Source organism: Chelon labrosus (genome assembly GCF_963514085.1).
Source record: "Chelon labrosus genome assembly, chromosome: 7".
NCBI lineage: Eukaryota > Metazoa > Chordata > Actinopteri > Mugiliformes > Mugilidae > Chelon > Chelon labrosus.
In genome coordinates, this window is record NC_140343.1 from 17,762,491 (window position 1) to 17,777,587 (window position 15,097).

Sequence of the window (15,097 nt, forward strand, 5' to 3'; positions counted from 1 at the left end):
AAAAAGACACTGCATGTGGAACAGGCGAAACCATGACACTCCAGCGATGTAACTCTTCGATGATATGGCTTCGGCCGCAGTCCGGGGCGGAGGAGGTGACCTGCGGCGGCGACTGAGGCCGGGCGGAGCTGTCCGGCTGGCTGGGTGGACGCGTCTAAGTGAGGCTGGCGTTGGAGCTGCTGGTGCCGCTGTTCTTCCTCTGGCCACTTTGCACCATGCTGGGAACCTGCAGGCCCGTCACCACCGAGAAGGTTCCGTTCCATACCTGCAGGGGGCAGCACATGATCAATCAATTTTAAGGCCGCAGAAGAACAACATTTCAAAGAAGAGTGGCTTTGAAAAGGAGCTTTTCTCACCATGAAAGCTGGGATAACTGGCTGCTGGAACTTTGTTTTAAAGGTGTGCATCAGCTGCTTAGTTTTAGCGTTGTAAAAAGACAGTACACCTGGAGAGAGGAGGAAAAAACATCTTAAAATCAGTTTATGCTATGTTCATACACATAAACATGGAAAATATCAATTACACATGCTCAGAGTGATGTGAAAAGAGGTTTCTGAACATCAAACAAATGTTTTCTGTAAACTGACAAATCTGTTTCCGTCTCACCTTCCTCATAGTTGACGTAGACTCCTATACTGTTTGGGATCGGACAGTCAAGCGTCCGAGCCTTGTTGTTGTGCTTGGCCGTGAGGCTCTGCTGCAGCCAGTTGTTCAGATGGATGCACCACGAAGCGCTGCTTTTCCCCAGCTGGTCGAATCGGCCGAGGCTCCGCAGTGCGACGCCCACGGCGAAGGCCTTGCTCTCCTTGTCGAACCGCACTTCCCAGTACTGCTGGCCAGCGTCGATCATAGTATCGGCTGTCATGAAATATAAGCCAGGATGAGACATTTCTTGCAGTTCACTATTTCTTGACAAACTGACTTGAAACTTTAGTTCTGCGCAAATTAATAATAACAATCAATATTCTTTATTTAGAGGGTGCAAATACGCAATCTGAGCCGTCTAAACCAGCTTTTATGTAACAAACTAATGTCTAATGCACACATTGGCTGAATGGTCTAAATGTGGATTATGAATCATAAATAGAAAGCAGCTATTTCTCCTCATTTATTCAGCTGCATTCATTCAACGTGGAAGACCAGCACACTGGGTAACTAGCAGCCAAAAATGCTGCAGGCTGAGTTAACAGTGTGCACTCTTACCCAGCACTGTGTAGGACTCTGCTGTAAACCTGTCTCTGCCAGGCCGGGCTGTAGGTGCTCTCTTAGGAGACATCAGGGCTGCCCTGGTTACAGAACGGACAGGTAGTACAGAAGGTCAAACATCTATTACGAAAAAATTAGATTTATAGACACATGAGTTCAGACTCAGACAGACCTAGCAGGGGAGTGCATCGGGGAGTTGGTTCGGTTCTTCTCTTTGCGGATGTCCTGGATCTTTCCTCCACTGCTGTCCCACTCCACACTCAAGTCCTCCACCTTCAGGTTCTGGTGGGACGAAGCAGAGTCCAGTTTGAAGTTGAAGGCTGGAAATGGATAAGAAGTGAGAGTTTTAATTATCACACTGGACACCGATTCATATAGCACAGTCCAATATTCCCATTTCCAACAACAAAAAAACAAATAACTGCATGGCAACAATTTCAGCTTTATAGATGTGGTTTGTGCGTAGTGTTCTCACCGTGGGTTTCTAGTGTCACCGGCTCAGAGAACTCTCCAGCCACGGCCTTGTTACACGCTCTCACTCTGAACGTCATGTACCGGGTGTCGAAGCGTAAACCTGAGAATAAACATTGCTCCTGCTCAGCCACTTTGATCAATCTGAGTTTAAACGCAAATGCAAAAAACCTTCTCGTGGCCCTCCTCCAACCTGTGATCGTGTACTCCATCTCTCGTATGCCCTCCACTACCATCCAGGGGTAGTCCTCTCTGAGGCGCGGCGGACCCTCGTGGTTTGTGCGCCGATGTTCCAGTATGTAGTGGTCTATCTTGCTGTCGGGCTCTGGCAAGGTCCAAGCTACGGTCACCGTGTTGTCGCACACCTGGCACTCGCACACCTGGATCTCTGGGGTGGCAGGAACTGAAGAGAAGAGGCAGTTTGATAGCAAGTAGTATCCAAAACCCAACTTCCTCTGCGCTTTTAGTTTTATTTTAGTGAAGAAACAGGTACTCAATAAAGTAACAAGAGCTAAACCAAAACCTCCTTTTAATATTATTATTTTTTCTAGTAGGTTTATATATTCTTTTTTATAATTTAGATATAAGTTTGACATTAAAGCTACATTCATTGATTTACGCCACCAGGGGGCAGAATTACCCCAAAACAAGTTGGCAGGCACACAGTCTAAAATAAACTTGACTAGTCAAACAACCATCTATTTGTTCAAGCAGAGACACAGAGCATTTATTTGAGGTGTATTTGAGTCTGATAAAAAGAATTCACTCTTTTTCGATTTTCTGCCTATAGAGAAACTGGCTCTTTACCTGCTAAACTACCTTCTCCTGTTCTCACGCCTGGTGCTAACTTTGCCCATTATCTGATTTGTGGCAGCGTGCAGTGGAGTTAATACTTAGACTAAATACGTACTGGTGGCTATAAAGACCCACCAGAGCTTTAGACAGACTAAGAGAGCTCACGCAGCTGTGGAGTGATATACCGCTGTGGTTTCACTGCAGCGCGTGTGACCCCTTTCACGTATGTAGACTCATAGTTATATCAATCGTTGATAAGTGGAACGTATCACAGGAAGTTCAACAAGCAACCTATCTGACATAGAGACCTTGTTTTGATCTGATTAGACTTACTGGAAGAGACGGTATGGTTAGAGACAAAACTTAATAACTATATATCTATATTATTGACTTATCTACAAAGCCAATACTAACCAACATCTGGTAAATGAATCATAGATAGTGTTTTATTTCAAAGTCACTGACGTATCAGTGAGGAAATAAAATTGTAGCAGCAGACTTCAGGTGGAACTGATATTAACATTTAGACTGTACAGTATGTACGGTTGCGTACTTCAATATGTAACAGTGCTTAAAAAAAAAAAAAAAAAAAAAAAAAAGATCAAAACAAGTGAACATAATCCAACCTGTTTTAGAGAAGACATACTGTCGACTGTTAGCATACTGATTCTGACTGACATTAGTGAAGAGTATGCGGTAGACAAAATTTCCTTTATGCCAAAAATAACTAGCTGACACTGGCCAAGAAGACACGCAGATCACTAGTGTGACATTCTTGATATCCTGCATTGTTGCCACTCCAATTTCAACGGTGCACACTTCCACCGCATTTATTTATGTGGGAAACTTAAGCAAACGTGACAAATGTTTCAAAAGATCTGCGCTCCGTGGGAGAGACATGTGACTACGAGTGTGAATTCATGAAATACAGGTGAGGTCCTGCCCCTTTCAATGGAAGCTGCGGGTTATTACTTTAGACAAATATGCAAGATTAGCCAGTGACAAATAGTTTTTTAGAAGCCAACTGAGTTGTGTCACGAATTACAGACATGGCATTTTTCAGACATACCATGACCAATACATAATAATTAGTGGTTAAGTCTCCATTCCAAATTAAAATGACAGGATAAAGCTAAGGTTTTAAATGACACTTATTTAAGTTGCATGCATGAATGCAGTACAGGTGTAAAAATGAGCAAGTCTGTCTATCTTTTGTTTCTTTGTAATAAAAGTGGAGCAGACCTGGGAGAAACTTGAGACCCTGCAACATCTCCCTCTCCTGGCTGAAATCCACCATCAGGTGACTCATGTTGTCACTGGCTTTAGCCTTCAGGGAGAGGCGAAAGGCTGGAGCCATTGTCACGCTGCAGACAAAGAGACACAGACACACACACACAAAAAGGAAACATACAAACACATGGGGTGGGAACAGGCAAGGTCTATTATTCAGCTGAACCAGAGGAGGGAAGTAAAAAAAAAAACAAAAAAAAAAAACACAAACGGGTGAGTCTAGCTCTGCTCGCTAAGAAAAGCACACTAACTAGATTTCTGTCACTACCACTGAACTCATCTCCCTGAACCACATTTACAAAGAGGAGCGGGAGAGTGAGCAGCATTCATCCAGGGAGGGGCTGATACAGGATGGTACAGACTCGAGAAGACAGCGGGAAACACAGAGACAAAAGGCCGTCGGATAGAGAGTTTCCATAAAGCTTGTTGTCTATAAAAAAGGGTGCGGTGGCTACATGGTCAAATGCATGCATGCTACATAAGGAGAAGGCTCACTGGGTACAGGAAGCTATGACAAAAGGGAAGCAATGGATGACTGAGTACTATACCTATCCTTAATGTCTTTGGCCGCCTGGAGAAGAGAAGCACAGGGGGAAAGGAAAAGGAGAGAAGAGATACGGAGCGAAGAGAAAACTGAGTTGCAGCTTGTCATGTTGTCATTTGACGCAAAAAACGTTGCTGGTGGTTGTGTTAAAATAACTGCTAGTAAGACACCACAAGAAGGACAGATTTAATCGTATATACATATGGACACTGATATTCACCATTAACAATTCAGTGAGTAAGGGGATCAGCATTACAGCAGAGTGAGGCTCTGACCGTTACCTGAGTGAAACCGTCCGTCTCGGAGGAGCAGAGCGTCTGGTTGGCCATCTCCAGCAGCTCCTCTGAGCTCTCCAGGGCTTTGGAACAAGCGCTCAGCTGACTCTGAGAAAAACACCAGCTCACAGTCAAACACAGTGTATCTGCAAACTCTTACACGTTTGTCTTCAGTACAAGGAGACTGTTGTTCTCCCTGCACAAGCTATGGAGTTGGCTGCATCATTTGAGAGTCATGGCTCAGTCCTGAGGCTGCAGTGACCTTGAGAGTGTTATTGACCTGAGATGTATTAAATGTATTAACTTCTTTAACTGCAGGCATGATGGAACAACTGCTGTAAACTATAAACTGCCTTTAATGCATTTATATGTGCAATTTTAAATTTGAGCACACACACTGACGCTGCATAAAATATCTTCACAAAGACCTCTTATTAGTTTTCTTACTGAGTCTACTGGGCCTGGCTTTTTGTTAGAATGTCAGACACTAAAAGGTCAAGACGGGTACGTGGTCTATATGTGGTGACCTAGGATCCTAAACGCATCAAGAGATCAGGATTCAATGTACAAAAACAGAGATGACATCACTCAATACACTAGTACATTTTTTTCCCCACACATGCACATAACACTGACTTAAAATCAGTTCAATATGTTGAGGTCTCTCTGAAATAATGAAACAGCAGCAGCTACCTGCAGCTCATACGTGCGGCTGGCTCGCTCCTGTTTGATGCGCGTCACCATGTTTTCCTTCATCTCGTCCAGGACAGAGTGCAGGGCAGTGAACTCGGACTCCAGGTCCTCCTGCACTCGGCTGGAGTTCGCCTGATGTCACAACGACAACGAGGTAAACGGGGGGAAAACCGACACTATATGTGAAACCTGGCTTTAAAGGGAACATATTACACAGAATACTCTTTTGTAGTTTGGGTGCAGGGGTCAACAAAAAGCGTGACTGAGCAAGGTAATCAGATCTATATGGTATAATGCTTCCTTCAAATGGCGTTGTGTTTACCGCGTTCACGTGAAAAGTCCATATGAGCGATGCCCTTGTGTAGTATTAACAAACTTTTAACTTGGAAATTTAAATTTATAGTCACGAGGTTGGACGTGTTCAGAAATGGAAGTGAATTGTAAATTGCAGTTTAGACGTATGGAAGCTACTTTGTATTTTATAGTGAATATGAGTAAAATACTGATTTTCCTAATGGCCTCATCATTTTGCCTTTGCATTTCCTACATTAAGTTACTTGGTTGTTAGCTTGTTAGCCAACAGTTGCTTAGAAACACGACTTATGGCCAGTGTTACCATTTGAAAGCAAATGGAAACACACACTCACCAGTTCCCTTTGAAGGCAACATGAGACACATGTTCGGTCAATTCAATCATGTGCGGCCATATTGGTTCTCCGGCCCCTTTTTTTAATGAGTAGCCATGGTTACCTGCAGGAAAGGCCCGGCCCTCTTCCAAGAAAGGGGCGTGGCTAGCAGCTCATTGCATTTAAAGCTACAGACACTAAAATAGTCCCATGTGGAGCAGGTCTAAAACCAAGGTTACACAGACAACGATAAAACATTTGTGTGGTATTTTGAGCTGAATTTTCCAAAAACACAAGAGACTTACATAAACCAATTTAAAACAGCAATAATGTTGGACCTTTAAGTTGAGCTGTGTGTGTTTTCTGTAGCTACCTCCAAGTTGTCCAGGTTTTGTTTCAGGGTGCAGATGAAGTTGGAGATCTCCTCGTTCTTCATGGCCAGCGTGTGGGTGATCTTACGCAGAGATTCCTGCAGAAAAAAAAATAAATAAAACAGAATTTCAGCAAACCCACTGCTTTGTTAAGTCTCCCAGAAGACTAAAAATAGCAGAGCGTGCAATAATGTAATATCCTGCATGGAGGGGCGGCAGGATCCTCTCATAATCAAACACATCGTTGAAGTGCCTCCTCCTCCTCCTCCTCCTCCTCTGTGCTTGTGCTAATCAGCTGAAGAGGACACATGAAGCTTTAGGCTCCCTTTCAGGACGGTGAAAGACTTGTTCTTCTTGAGATGGGATCAGAGAGACAGATGTAGCTCCAGTGGACAGGGAGGAGGACACTTCACGGGCGGAAGGATGCGCATTTATAATTTAATAATGCGGCTGTGCAAATCATTGAACAGCCGACATCAAAGCACTACACTCTCTAGATCGACTATAAACCGGATCGCACCTCTGATATGTCTGCACTCCTCTGATGTCGAAGCCACAGTGAACAATCCCATTCATACTCAAGCACTGTGTAATGTTTGTTGATGCGAGAGGAGCTGCGCCAAGGCCCCCTCCCCAGCCCGTGACTGTTACACCGATACACGGAGAACAAAGTGCTTGATAGGACTCACATTCAACCGGACAGACACCGATTAAAAGAAACACCACTGCTGTGTAACACGAGTCCGTGCCGCATCCACAAACTCCCTGATGCCTCCGCGTCTCCCCCACCTTCCTTTGTACACTACGCCCTGAAACGGCTTCCCCCCCCATCAGAGACACCTGTTCCTCCGGCCCGGGCTCACCTTCTGGTCTCCCATCCTGCCGCCAACGCACACGGGCGCCGCTTGAGCCTCAAACACCGCCGGTATGTCTGCTCCGTCCCCCGGTTTTTGGTCTATTAGCACGGCGGAGCTGGTACTGATGCTGCCGGAGAGCAACGCATCTTCGGACGGACACCAACCACCAACGCCTTTGGGCCGTAGTGCGTAGAGCGCATGCGGCAGCGGAGGATTCTGGGTAGTGATGTCCCTGCCCTGCGAGCGAGTGGTGCTGCGTTCAGTGACAGTCGAAGGAAAAAACGTTCTACTACTATTTATATATTTACATATTAATGTGTTTTTTTTTACTGTTTTGCTCAAAAAAGAAAAATGCCCCATTACTAAGAAGCATCTTTGCTTATGGCGTGAAAAGTATTCGATAGAATAATATATACACACCGATCTGCCACAACATTGAAACCACTGACAGGAGAGGTAAATAACATTGAAAATGAATTAATGAATAATTACAAAACCAATAAATGTTCACCCATATTCACCATCTGTACTGAAGGTTAAACTTACATTTGTCAATATTTTGGGGCTGTTACTAGGGTACCTTCTGGCATTTCAGGTCCTTTTGAGCCATTACCTGCTTCAAGAAAGACACATTTCCCAGCTGTTTTTATTTATTTATTTATTTATTTATTAATGAAATCTAAAAGAAAAGCATATTCCCATTTTTTTTTAGCTCATAAATATATAAATAAACATCAAAAGCAGAACTTGATTTTTTAAATCACCTGATGGCCCCACAAATGTACCTTGTGATGCTTTGGAGGGGCCTGACCACTAGTCTGGAAACCACCCGACAAGAAAATAGCTCTACTTTAATTCTGCTTAGAGATGATGTGTCAGTATATTGTCATATAAATATGTCTCTCATTTACACAGGGATCTTGATTTTACCAGTGACAGGCTGTCTTTACAACGTAGCATGTCAGTTTCTAATTAAGTATATGGTCTGAGCACTTCTTCCAGCATTGGTAGTAAGTAAAAATACAAATAGTTAACATTCAACTTGACATTTTCTGAAAAGACAGAACCTGCTGTGTTGACATGATCATTTTCATACATAATGTGACTAAATCATTAACCTCTTAAAGTTGAACTACTGTTTTTTACAACCTGAACCTTATATCTGGCATAAAATACGGTCGTTTACTCACTCATATAACTTTTGTGTAATTTGTATTCAGTGTATATGACCGAAACACAGCCTCTAAATATAACCCCGGATGATGATAATGGATAATGCGTTATTTAGAGGCTGCGTTTCGGTGCCCCAGTCATACATGGATATACACTGATCTAAATATCTCCCGAAGGAATAAAAATTACACCAAAGTTATATGGGTGAGTAAACAACCGTATTTTATGCCAGAAATAAGGTCCAGGTTGTAAAAAACAATAGTTCCCCTTTTTGAATCCAGGAATCTAGTAGGGTAACTACAAAGTATTTACTGTACATTAGATGATAATCAAAAAACAGTCGCCGAGCAGTTTCCCAAACATCTGAACAGACAACGAGGAGTTTGAGATGTGATCCAGTTTAACATGTCAACAGATGTGCAGATAACAGAGAAAAGGCGTTATATTTCAATCACCACTTCAATCACTTCAAACTATACTGTGCTGCAGAACACGATTTTGAGATTATTACTCTGCCTAATTTACAGACGGGACCTACTTTCAGTCTATGTGAAAAAAGAGATCATAAGGTTGAGGTTACAGAAGCTGTACGCCCCCTGCAAGCTTCAGATGTTTCTTCTTGTGGCCTTTTTTTCTTCACTGTTCACTCTGACAGTATGAAGACACCTGTTATTGTGCGAAATCCTTTGACCTAAAGTGAATTAAAGACAGCTCCATATTAGGTGCTAGAGCTAATCAGTGCAACATGGCTTTCAGACTTTAACCAAATTTCTGTAAAATGTCACAAAGATTATTGTTGCTTTTCTGAATCTCAGCTTTTGTCATGTCTGTTGTCTTTCCTGCAGTTTTCTTGTCAACTGTGGCTCATCATCATATACTTAGTTGTGTCTTAACACAGGAAGCAGAGTGTTCCTGATCTAGAAAGGCATTGTGGGGACAATGTGAAGTGCGTTTTAGCACCCCTGCACCAAAACCCACAAGGGTTTCACAAACCCCTCGCATCATCCTTGCATGTCCCGTTTTTATTTGACTGCACTCAGCATGTCAGCACAGGCACATTTATCTCGATGAGGCGTCCGCTGTCTGCAGCCAGTGTGCACTCAGGATGTACATTTTTAGCTAAGGTCTTACAGCAGGCAGCTTTGATGTCTTTGGATTACATACACATGTGCGAGTGTTCGGTCAAAGGGTACCGCTCTTCCTTTTTGAAAGCCTGCATTACTTTCCGTCTTCATTGTGTTTCTTATGCCTCCACTAAAGACGCTCCCGTTCAGTGAGAGCAAGTCATTCTCTGACAGAGTAACAGAAAACCGCTCCTCCCTCACCACCCACCCACCCACACGTAGACACACACACACAAAGCGGCAGCGTTTGCGTCTGTCAGATGCGCAGACAGCAGACACAGGATGCGACTGAGAAGGAGACCACCTTTCGCATGATAAGATGAAAATGTGGCTGAAATCGTTCTTGGTGTTCCTCGCAGGTAAGGTTCTGTACATCCATCAGATCAAAACAGACACTATACTCTGACAACAAAACCATAGATGCTGGTGATGAATGGACTGAGTGAATTATCATCTGGGCAGAGCTGCCGAAGAGTGAACACACATGTGTTCATCTGTAGTTGATGAACTTTAACAAAGTAAGCTTATAACACTACTCTTTTTAATCTGTCCACAGTTGGGGTGGCTGCCAAGGTGGTATCAAAGGAAATTTATTTGGATGCCAGACAGAAAAGAGAGGAAGTTGTGGCTGGTTCTCCTTTGACTCTGCACTGCAATGTCACCCCAGAGACCTCAAAGACCTCAGAGAGAGCTCGGGTGTTTTGGTATTTCAACCCCTCTGGACCTTCATTCAATGTGTCCCAGAACGTGTGTGAAGTAGTGAGTAATAGACTCATAAATGACTTCACTGAGGAACTGAAGAGCAACTCGAACATGGAATGTAGGAGCAACAAATTGACATTAACAGAAGTTAATGAAACGAACAGTGGATGGTACTTCTGTAAGATCACGATTGAGATTCCCCATTTAGATCAAAAAGTAAGCAATGGAACAGAAGTAGTCGTTACTGGTAAGGTTTAACTTTAAGTACTGAATATTGATGAGCACCACACAAACATTTAACAAATGGTTTCAAACTTGTGAACAGAGAGAACGATGATGTGATCAGTTCGTCAACCACTTTTTCTCCTGTGTTGACCAATTTTTATATGCTATACTACAATGTCATTACTTATTTGTTCACACAGACGCTGATACACGACACACCTACGTCAGAACCGTTTACTAAGTGTTTCTGTGCAGCTTGGACATGCTAAAGTAAAGTTGTGTCACGTAGCCTGCTTTGCTGCTTTTTACTTCACATAAATACGGCTTGCCATGACTAAATGAATGCTTCTTGTATCATTCTGTTTCCTCCATGACAGCGCAGAGCTTTGTGGAAAGTACTGCGCACCCGTCGCTAGTGCCAAATACACCAGGTGTGTGTGCATGTATATGTGTGTGTGTGTGTGGGTGTCTGTATGTGGCTGCCTACCAAGTTCACATAAATGCTTATTTAGGACTCATCAGAGTTTAGGTTTTTTCCATTTCATGTTGCACTGTTTTGGTTTGTCTAATTATATAGTTGTCATGACCTTACGGTGAGGTGTCAACTACGACATGAATCACACTGAAGCAATGCAAGTGTTTAAAGTGATAACGTGTTAAACAGAAGGTTTAATTTTATATTAGCCACGTGAGGTCTGACAACGTGCATTTTTCACACCTGTCTTATAGACACATCTTTAATAAACTGATATTATGTGTCACATCTTAAGACAAAGTTTTCCTCTTGCAGTAAGACCAGGCCATGGGAATAACGACTTGTGGATGTGGATCCTGATGGGAGTGTCTTCCTTCATCCTGATCGTGGTGCTCGTCGTATGCGCTGTCTTTCACAGAGGAAAATGCAACAGAAGCACAGGTAGCCCTCCTCCTATTTGGTTTGAAGGTTTGAGATAGCCATCTAATGCCGCTACAGCGAACACTGTCTGTAGATTGTAGATTAGCCCTGTGTCGTCTGTAGGCAACAGGAGCGGCGGGGCTGTGATGAAAGCTGCTTTAAGAACAAAAAAAAAGAAAAAAAGAAAAAAGGAGGACGAGAAGCAGATATTCTCACAGAAAACTTCACAGGACCGAGTCAGTTCAAATCTACACAAGGCGAAAGGCTGATTCACTTCACTACAGAGTTTGGCATTTAAAGGAAAAAATGAGGGGCAGAAAGAGTTTTCTTATGTGTGAGAAAGAACTAAAGACATAGGAGTGAGGGTTTTTTTTTTTTTTTATGATAGCAGATACTTGCATGAGTCCTGGCCGGTGGATGCTAACTGAGTAAGCAGGTGGTTTGTGTGGTTGAACAGCACAGCGTGAGACAAATTTAAGGTTCAGTGTGGGACAAATGAGCTGTCTTGTCTTCTTCTGTGTGGTTTGAGTTAAGTTGCTCAAAGACTTTAATTTGTTAAAGAGATGGCAGACATTAAAGAAAAAGAGCACGTTTCATTGTGCAGGCCGAGCTGAGCGCAGGAAGAGCACAGTGAGATCTATTCACAGACGACTGACCTCTACTGAGAATCTATAAGATATTTGCAGAATTCTTCTAAGCAAAGAAAAACCGCCCTTTACTGTTCCAAGAAGGCTCTTCTAGAAGATGACATAAAAAATACATATTTGATTGAATAATTTACTGCGTCTTAAGGACTTTATGTCATATTACCAACACTAAAATTATGAAAAGGAATTTTATCCCCTCCCTACAATCCTCAAAGGAAACACTTCATTACTGAGTCTCCTATGGTCTTTTAAAGGACAAATCAAGTTCTAACACGTTCTGCTTTTTTCAATATTCATTAGTCATTAGTGCAGTTAACAGCAACTGTACAAAACCCTGGCTCGTTGTATATATCTGCTCTTATTCTATATTTTTATGTGTATAGATTGAGATTTAGTTTATTTAATCTTATTTTTATTTTTAATTTTCTTCACTTATTTAAGTTTGTGTGTTATGTACAAGAGAGTAAAGCTACCAGAGTCAAAGTCCCTGTATGTCCACATACTTGGTCATTTAAGCTGATTCTGATTCTGATTCTGATATTCAGCTCAAAGTTGAGATTCATCAGATTTCTCAGTATAGTCTATACAACACAGGACATGAGCTTTATGTGGTTGTGATAGTTGCATCAGACATTAGATGGGCAACATGCTGCTCGTGCAGAAAGCAGTGAGTAAAAATAGTAGTATACGTGGTGGTTTGACAACAGGAGATGGCCGCAGAGACAGAAGGAGGACAGAGTCCTTCATGGTACATACAGAAAATGACAGTCGTGTCTGTTTGTTTCGTGTGTTAATGTTACCATTAAAGGAAGGTAACGTGAGTTATAGTTTACATAAAGGCGCCATAGTGAGTCATTTTGTGTATTTTACGTTGTGTCTCAGTAAAGAGACGGGCTAGAAAATACCTGGACAGTGATAGAAAAAGAGATTTTGGAGACTTTGTGCCTTGGCTGGTGTTTGCTATTCAGCAACCCAATTTGCACTCCTGCGCGTGAGGCCCAGTGCAGACTGAAATGCTGACATTTGAGTGGACTCAGATATAGACTCTGTTCACTAAGAAGATCAGCATCTTGAACCTGGCTGAACTTTGAACTTTAACTTTGGTGGCACTTGGTGATAAATTTGATCACGTTGGTTCATCAGGGCTGTCTTTTTGCTGTACGGATTAAGCGACGCACTGCAGAGTGTTAGCTGATGCTCAGATTGTACTTTCTGTTAAGAGAATGTGAGAGCGGCGACGTGTGAAACCACTCAAGATAAACTGCAACGTGGAGGGGCTTCCGAGTGAGCGCTCATCCGGCCGGAATGAAAGACGTTATGTTAAAATTTAAACAGCATATGAACCAAGATACTATTTAATATTTAATATTTTTAATATATAAGTCACATAACTTATTTTTTTACCACTTTTAATTGTAGAGGAAGCTTTGTCGCTTTAGTCCGACAACATTTATTTAGTTGATGAATGGTCTCCGTGCAGCATTTACACTTTCGAGTTTCATATGTCTCTCAATAGTTTGTCCAAATGTGAGATCTACCTGCAGTAACTAAAAAAACAATTTTTGTTTTATCTATTTTGAAACAAGTTGATGAGGGACATTTACACTGGCTTGAGTTGTTTACGATTTAAACCATTGACTGAAATTTAAGTAAACAATTCTGTGCCTAAACATCAAGAGGAAAAAGAAAAATATTAATCGCTTGTCATTTATACTGCTGAATTTATTTAAAAACCATAATTTATGTGATAACTACACTGACATATACACTCACTGTCCAGTTTATTAGGTACACATTCTAATGTTACAGTCCTGCACTAAATCTCCCTTCATGACTGCTACAATGTTCAGCTGATGTTGAAACAGCCTCAGTAAAGTGATAATTCAACTGTTCGATCATTTTGGAGGATGTAGTTTGCGGTGCTGTAATAATAGAAACACAGCATGATCCAATAGTTCTACAAACCACAGCCTCCCATATAGAAACACAGATGAATCAACATCTCCCTCAGTTATTTGAAACAAACGCTGAATACCATGACCTTCATGAAGTTACAATTTAGAGCGGGACATATATATTACAATGTATTCATTGTCACTAGTGTACCTAATAAACTGGCAACTAAATGTGTATATTTAATGACAGCTTTACGTAACAGCGGTCAAAAACATTTTCATAGTAGTTAGTGATATATAATTTAAGTTCTGAGGGTCAAACTGGATCTTTACTTTTATTTTAGTTGATTTCCACTGAGAGGGGATTTCTGTTGTCTGAATGAGATCAGTAGGCCAGTAGGCTACAGCATTAAGAACAAAAAAAAAAGGTTAATCTCAGAAATTAATCAAACAGACAAAACAATGGGGGGGGGGGGGGGGGGGGGCGGGAGCTTTTGTTCTGAAATTTGTCCCAGAACTTAAATACACATGTGTTTCCTAAATAAACTCTAACACTCTGTATTCATCCTGTCAATGCAGAGGAAGATCCCATCTATGCAAACACTCGGCCCGCGGCCCACGGAGAGTCCTCTCCTCGGACAGGGGTGTCGTTGAACACCCTGAAGGCTGTCCCTTCCTTTCGAAACGCCCGCGCCCCGAGTCCTGCGGGGAGATACGAAGAAGGCAAACCGAGAAGCAGAGTCTGAACAAGCACCAGTCAGTCAGCTGTGTAGCTCTGACAGCCTTTGTCCTGCTGGCTGAGCTATAGGCTACTTCAGTGTTACTCTGTCATTCTGGACCAGTCTGTACAAACGTAGCCTATTTGTTATTAAGGACCACTAGATGGCGGAAGGTGGACGCTGTAGCATGTAGCAGAATGTCTTTTATTTTATTATTATTATTTTTTTTACACGACTGATAATATTTGAATTTGTTGCTTTTTATTGTAAATAATGGGAAGGTTTAAAATGTATTTTTTAATTGTTTTTTTGGTATATTTGTTCTGAAATTTTTTATCCGCTGTGTACTTATGTTTTTCACATTAAATCGTATTATTTTGAAAATCCGTTTTGCTGCACAGATTCTCTTGATACATTTACATTTAAGGCCGAATTATTACTTGATAATTCAGCTTTTTAAACATGAGTTTTTAAGATTCATAAAACAAAAAAACACACACACACACAAAATAAAAGCAGAAGTCCACGCCGTGTGGACATTAAAGCCGCTCTCCTGTCACGTCTGATTGGCTGCAACGTGAGTGTTTCT

The 15,097-nt window shown here is 42.0% G+C and overlaps 2 protein-coding genes across 2 annotated transcripts; one reads left to right on the top strand and one right to left on the bottom strand.

Annotated features, from left to right (window-relative positions):
* Nucleotides 1–23: 23 nt before the first annotated feature.
* On the bottom strand, nt 24–7,680 carry fsd1 (fibronectin type III and SPRY domain containing 1). The gene is made up of 13 exons (XM_084548398.1): nt 7,135–7,680; nt 6,274–6,369; nt 5,275–5,406; nt 4,588–4,689; nt 4,311–4,333; nt 3,715–3,836; nt 1,871–2,080; nt 1,682–1,780; nt 1,379–1,526; nt 1,204–1,286; nt 607–858; nt 357–445; nt 24–265 (listed from the first exon to the last, which is right to left on the bottom strand). Exons 1-13 carry the CDS (start codon nt 7,486–7,488, stop codon nt 155–157), a joined length of 1,821 nt encoding a protein of 606 aa, XP_084404524.1. The 5' UTR covers nt 7,489–7,680; the 3' UTR covers nt 24–154.
* A 2,023-nt stretch (nt 7,681–9,703) lies between these two features.
* LOC311491035 (uncharacterized protein) lies at nt 9,704–14,837 on the top strand. The gene is made up of 4 exons (XM_084548870.1): nt 9,704–9,784; nt 9,982–10,374; nt 11,143–11,268; nt 14,369–14,837. The coding sequence occupies exons 1-4, from the start codon at nt 9,745–9,747 to the stop codon at nt 14,533–14,535; spliced, it is 726 nt and encodes a 241-aa protein (XP_084404996.1). The 5' UTR covers nt 9,704–9,744; the 3' UTR covers nt 14,536–14,837.
* Nucleotides 14,838–15,097: the final 260 nt, after the last annotated feature.

Bases quoted from the DNA above. Each gene is read 5' to 3' on its own strand.
- fsd1 (XM_084548398.1), bottom strand. From the start codon at position 7,488: ATGGGGCATTTTTCTTTTTTGAGCAAAACAGTAAAAAAAAACACATTA. The intron at 4,690-5,274 runs GTAGCTGCTGCT...TGTTTTTCTCAG, and splicing joins GCCGCACGTATGAGCTGCAG to AGTCAGCTGAGCGCTTGTTC. The intron at 2,081-3,714 runs GTCTGCTCCACT...TCTTCTCTTCAG, and splicing joins GGGTCTCAAGTTTCTCCCAG to TTCCTGCCACCCCAGAGATC.
- LOC311491035 (XM_084548870.1), top strand. From the start codon at position 9,745: ATGAAAATGTGGCTGAAATCGTTCTTGGTGTTCCTCGCAG. The intron at 9,785-9,981 runs GTAAGGTTCTGT...ATCTGTCCACAG, and splicing joins GTTCTTGGTGTTCCTCGCAG to TTGGGGTGGCTGCCAAGGTG. The intron at 10,375-11,142 runs GTAAGGTTTAAC...TTCCTCTTGCAG, and splicing joins AACAGAAGTAGTCGTTACTG to TAAGACCAGGCCATGGGAAT.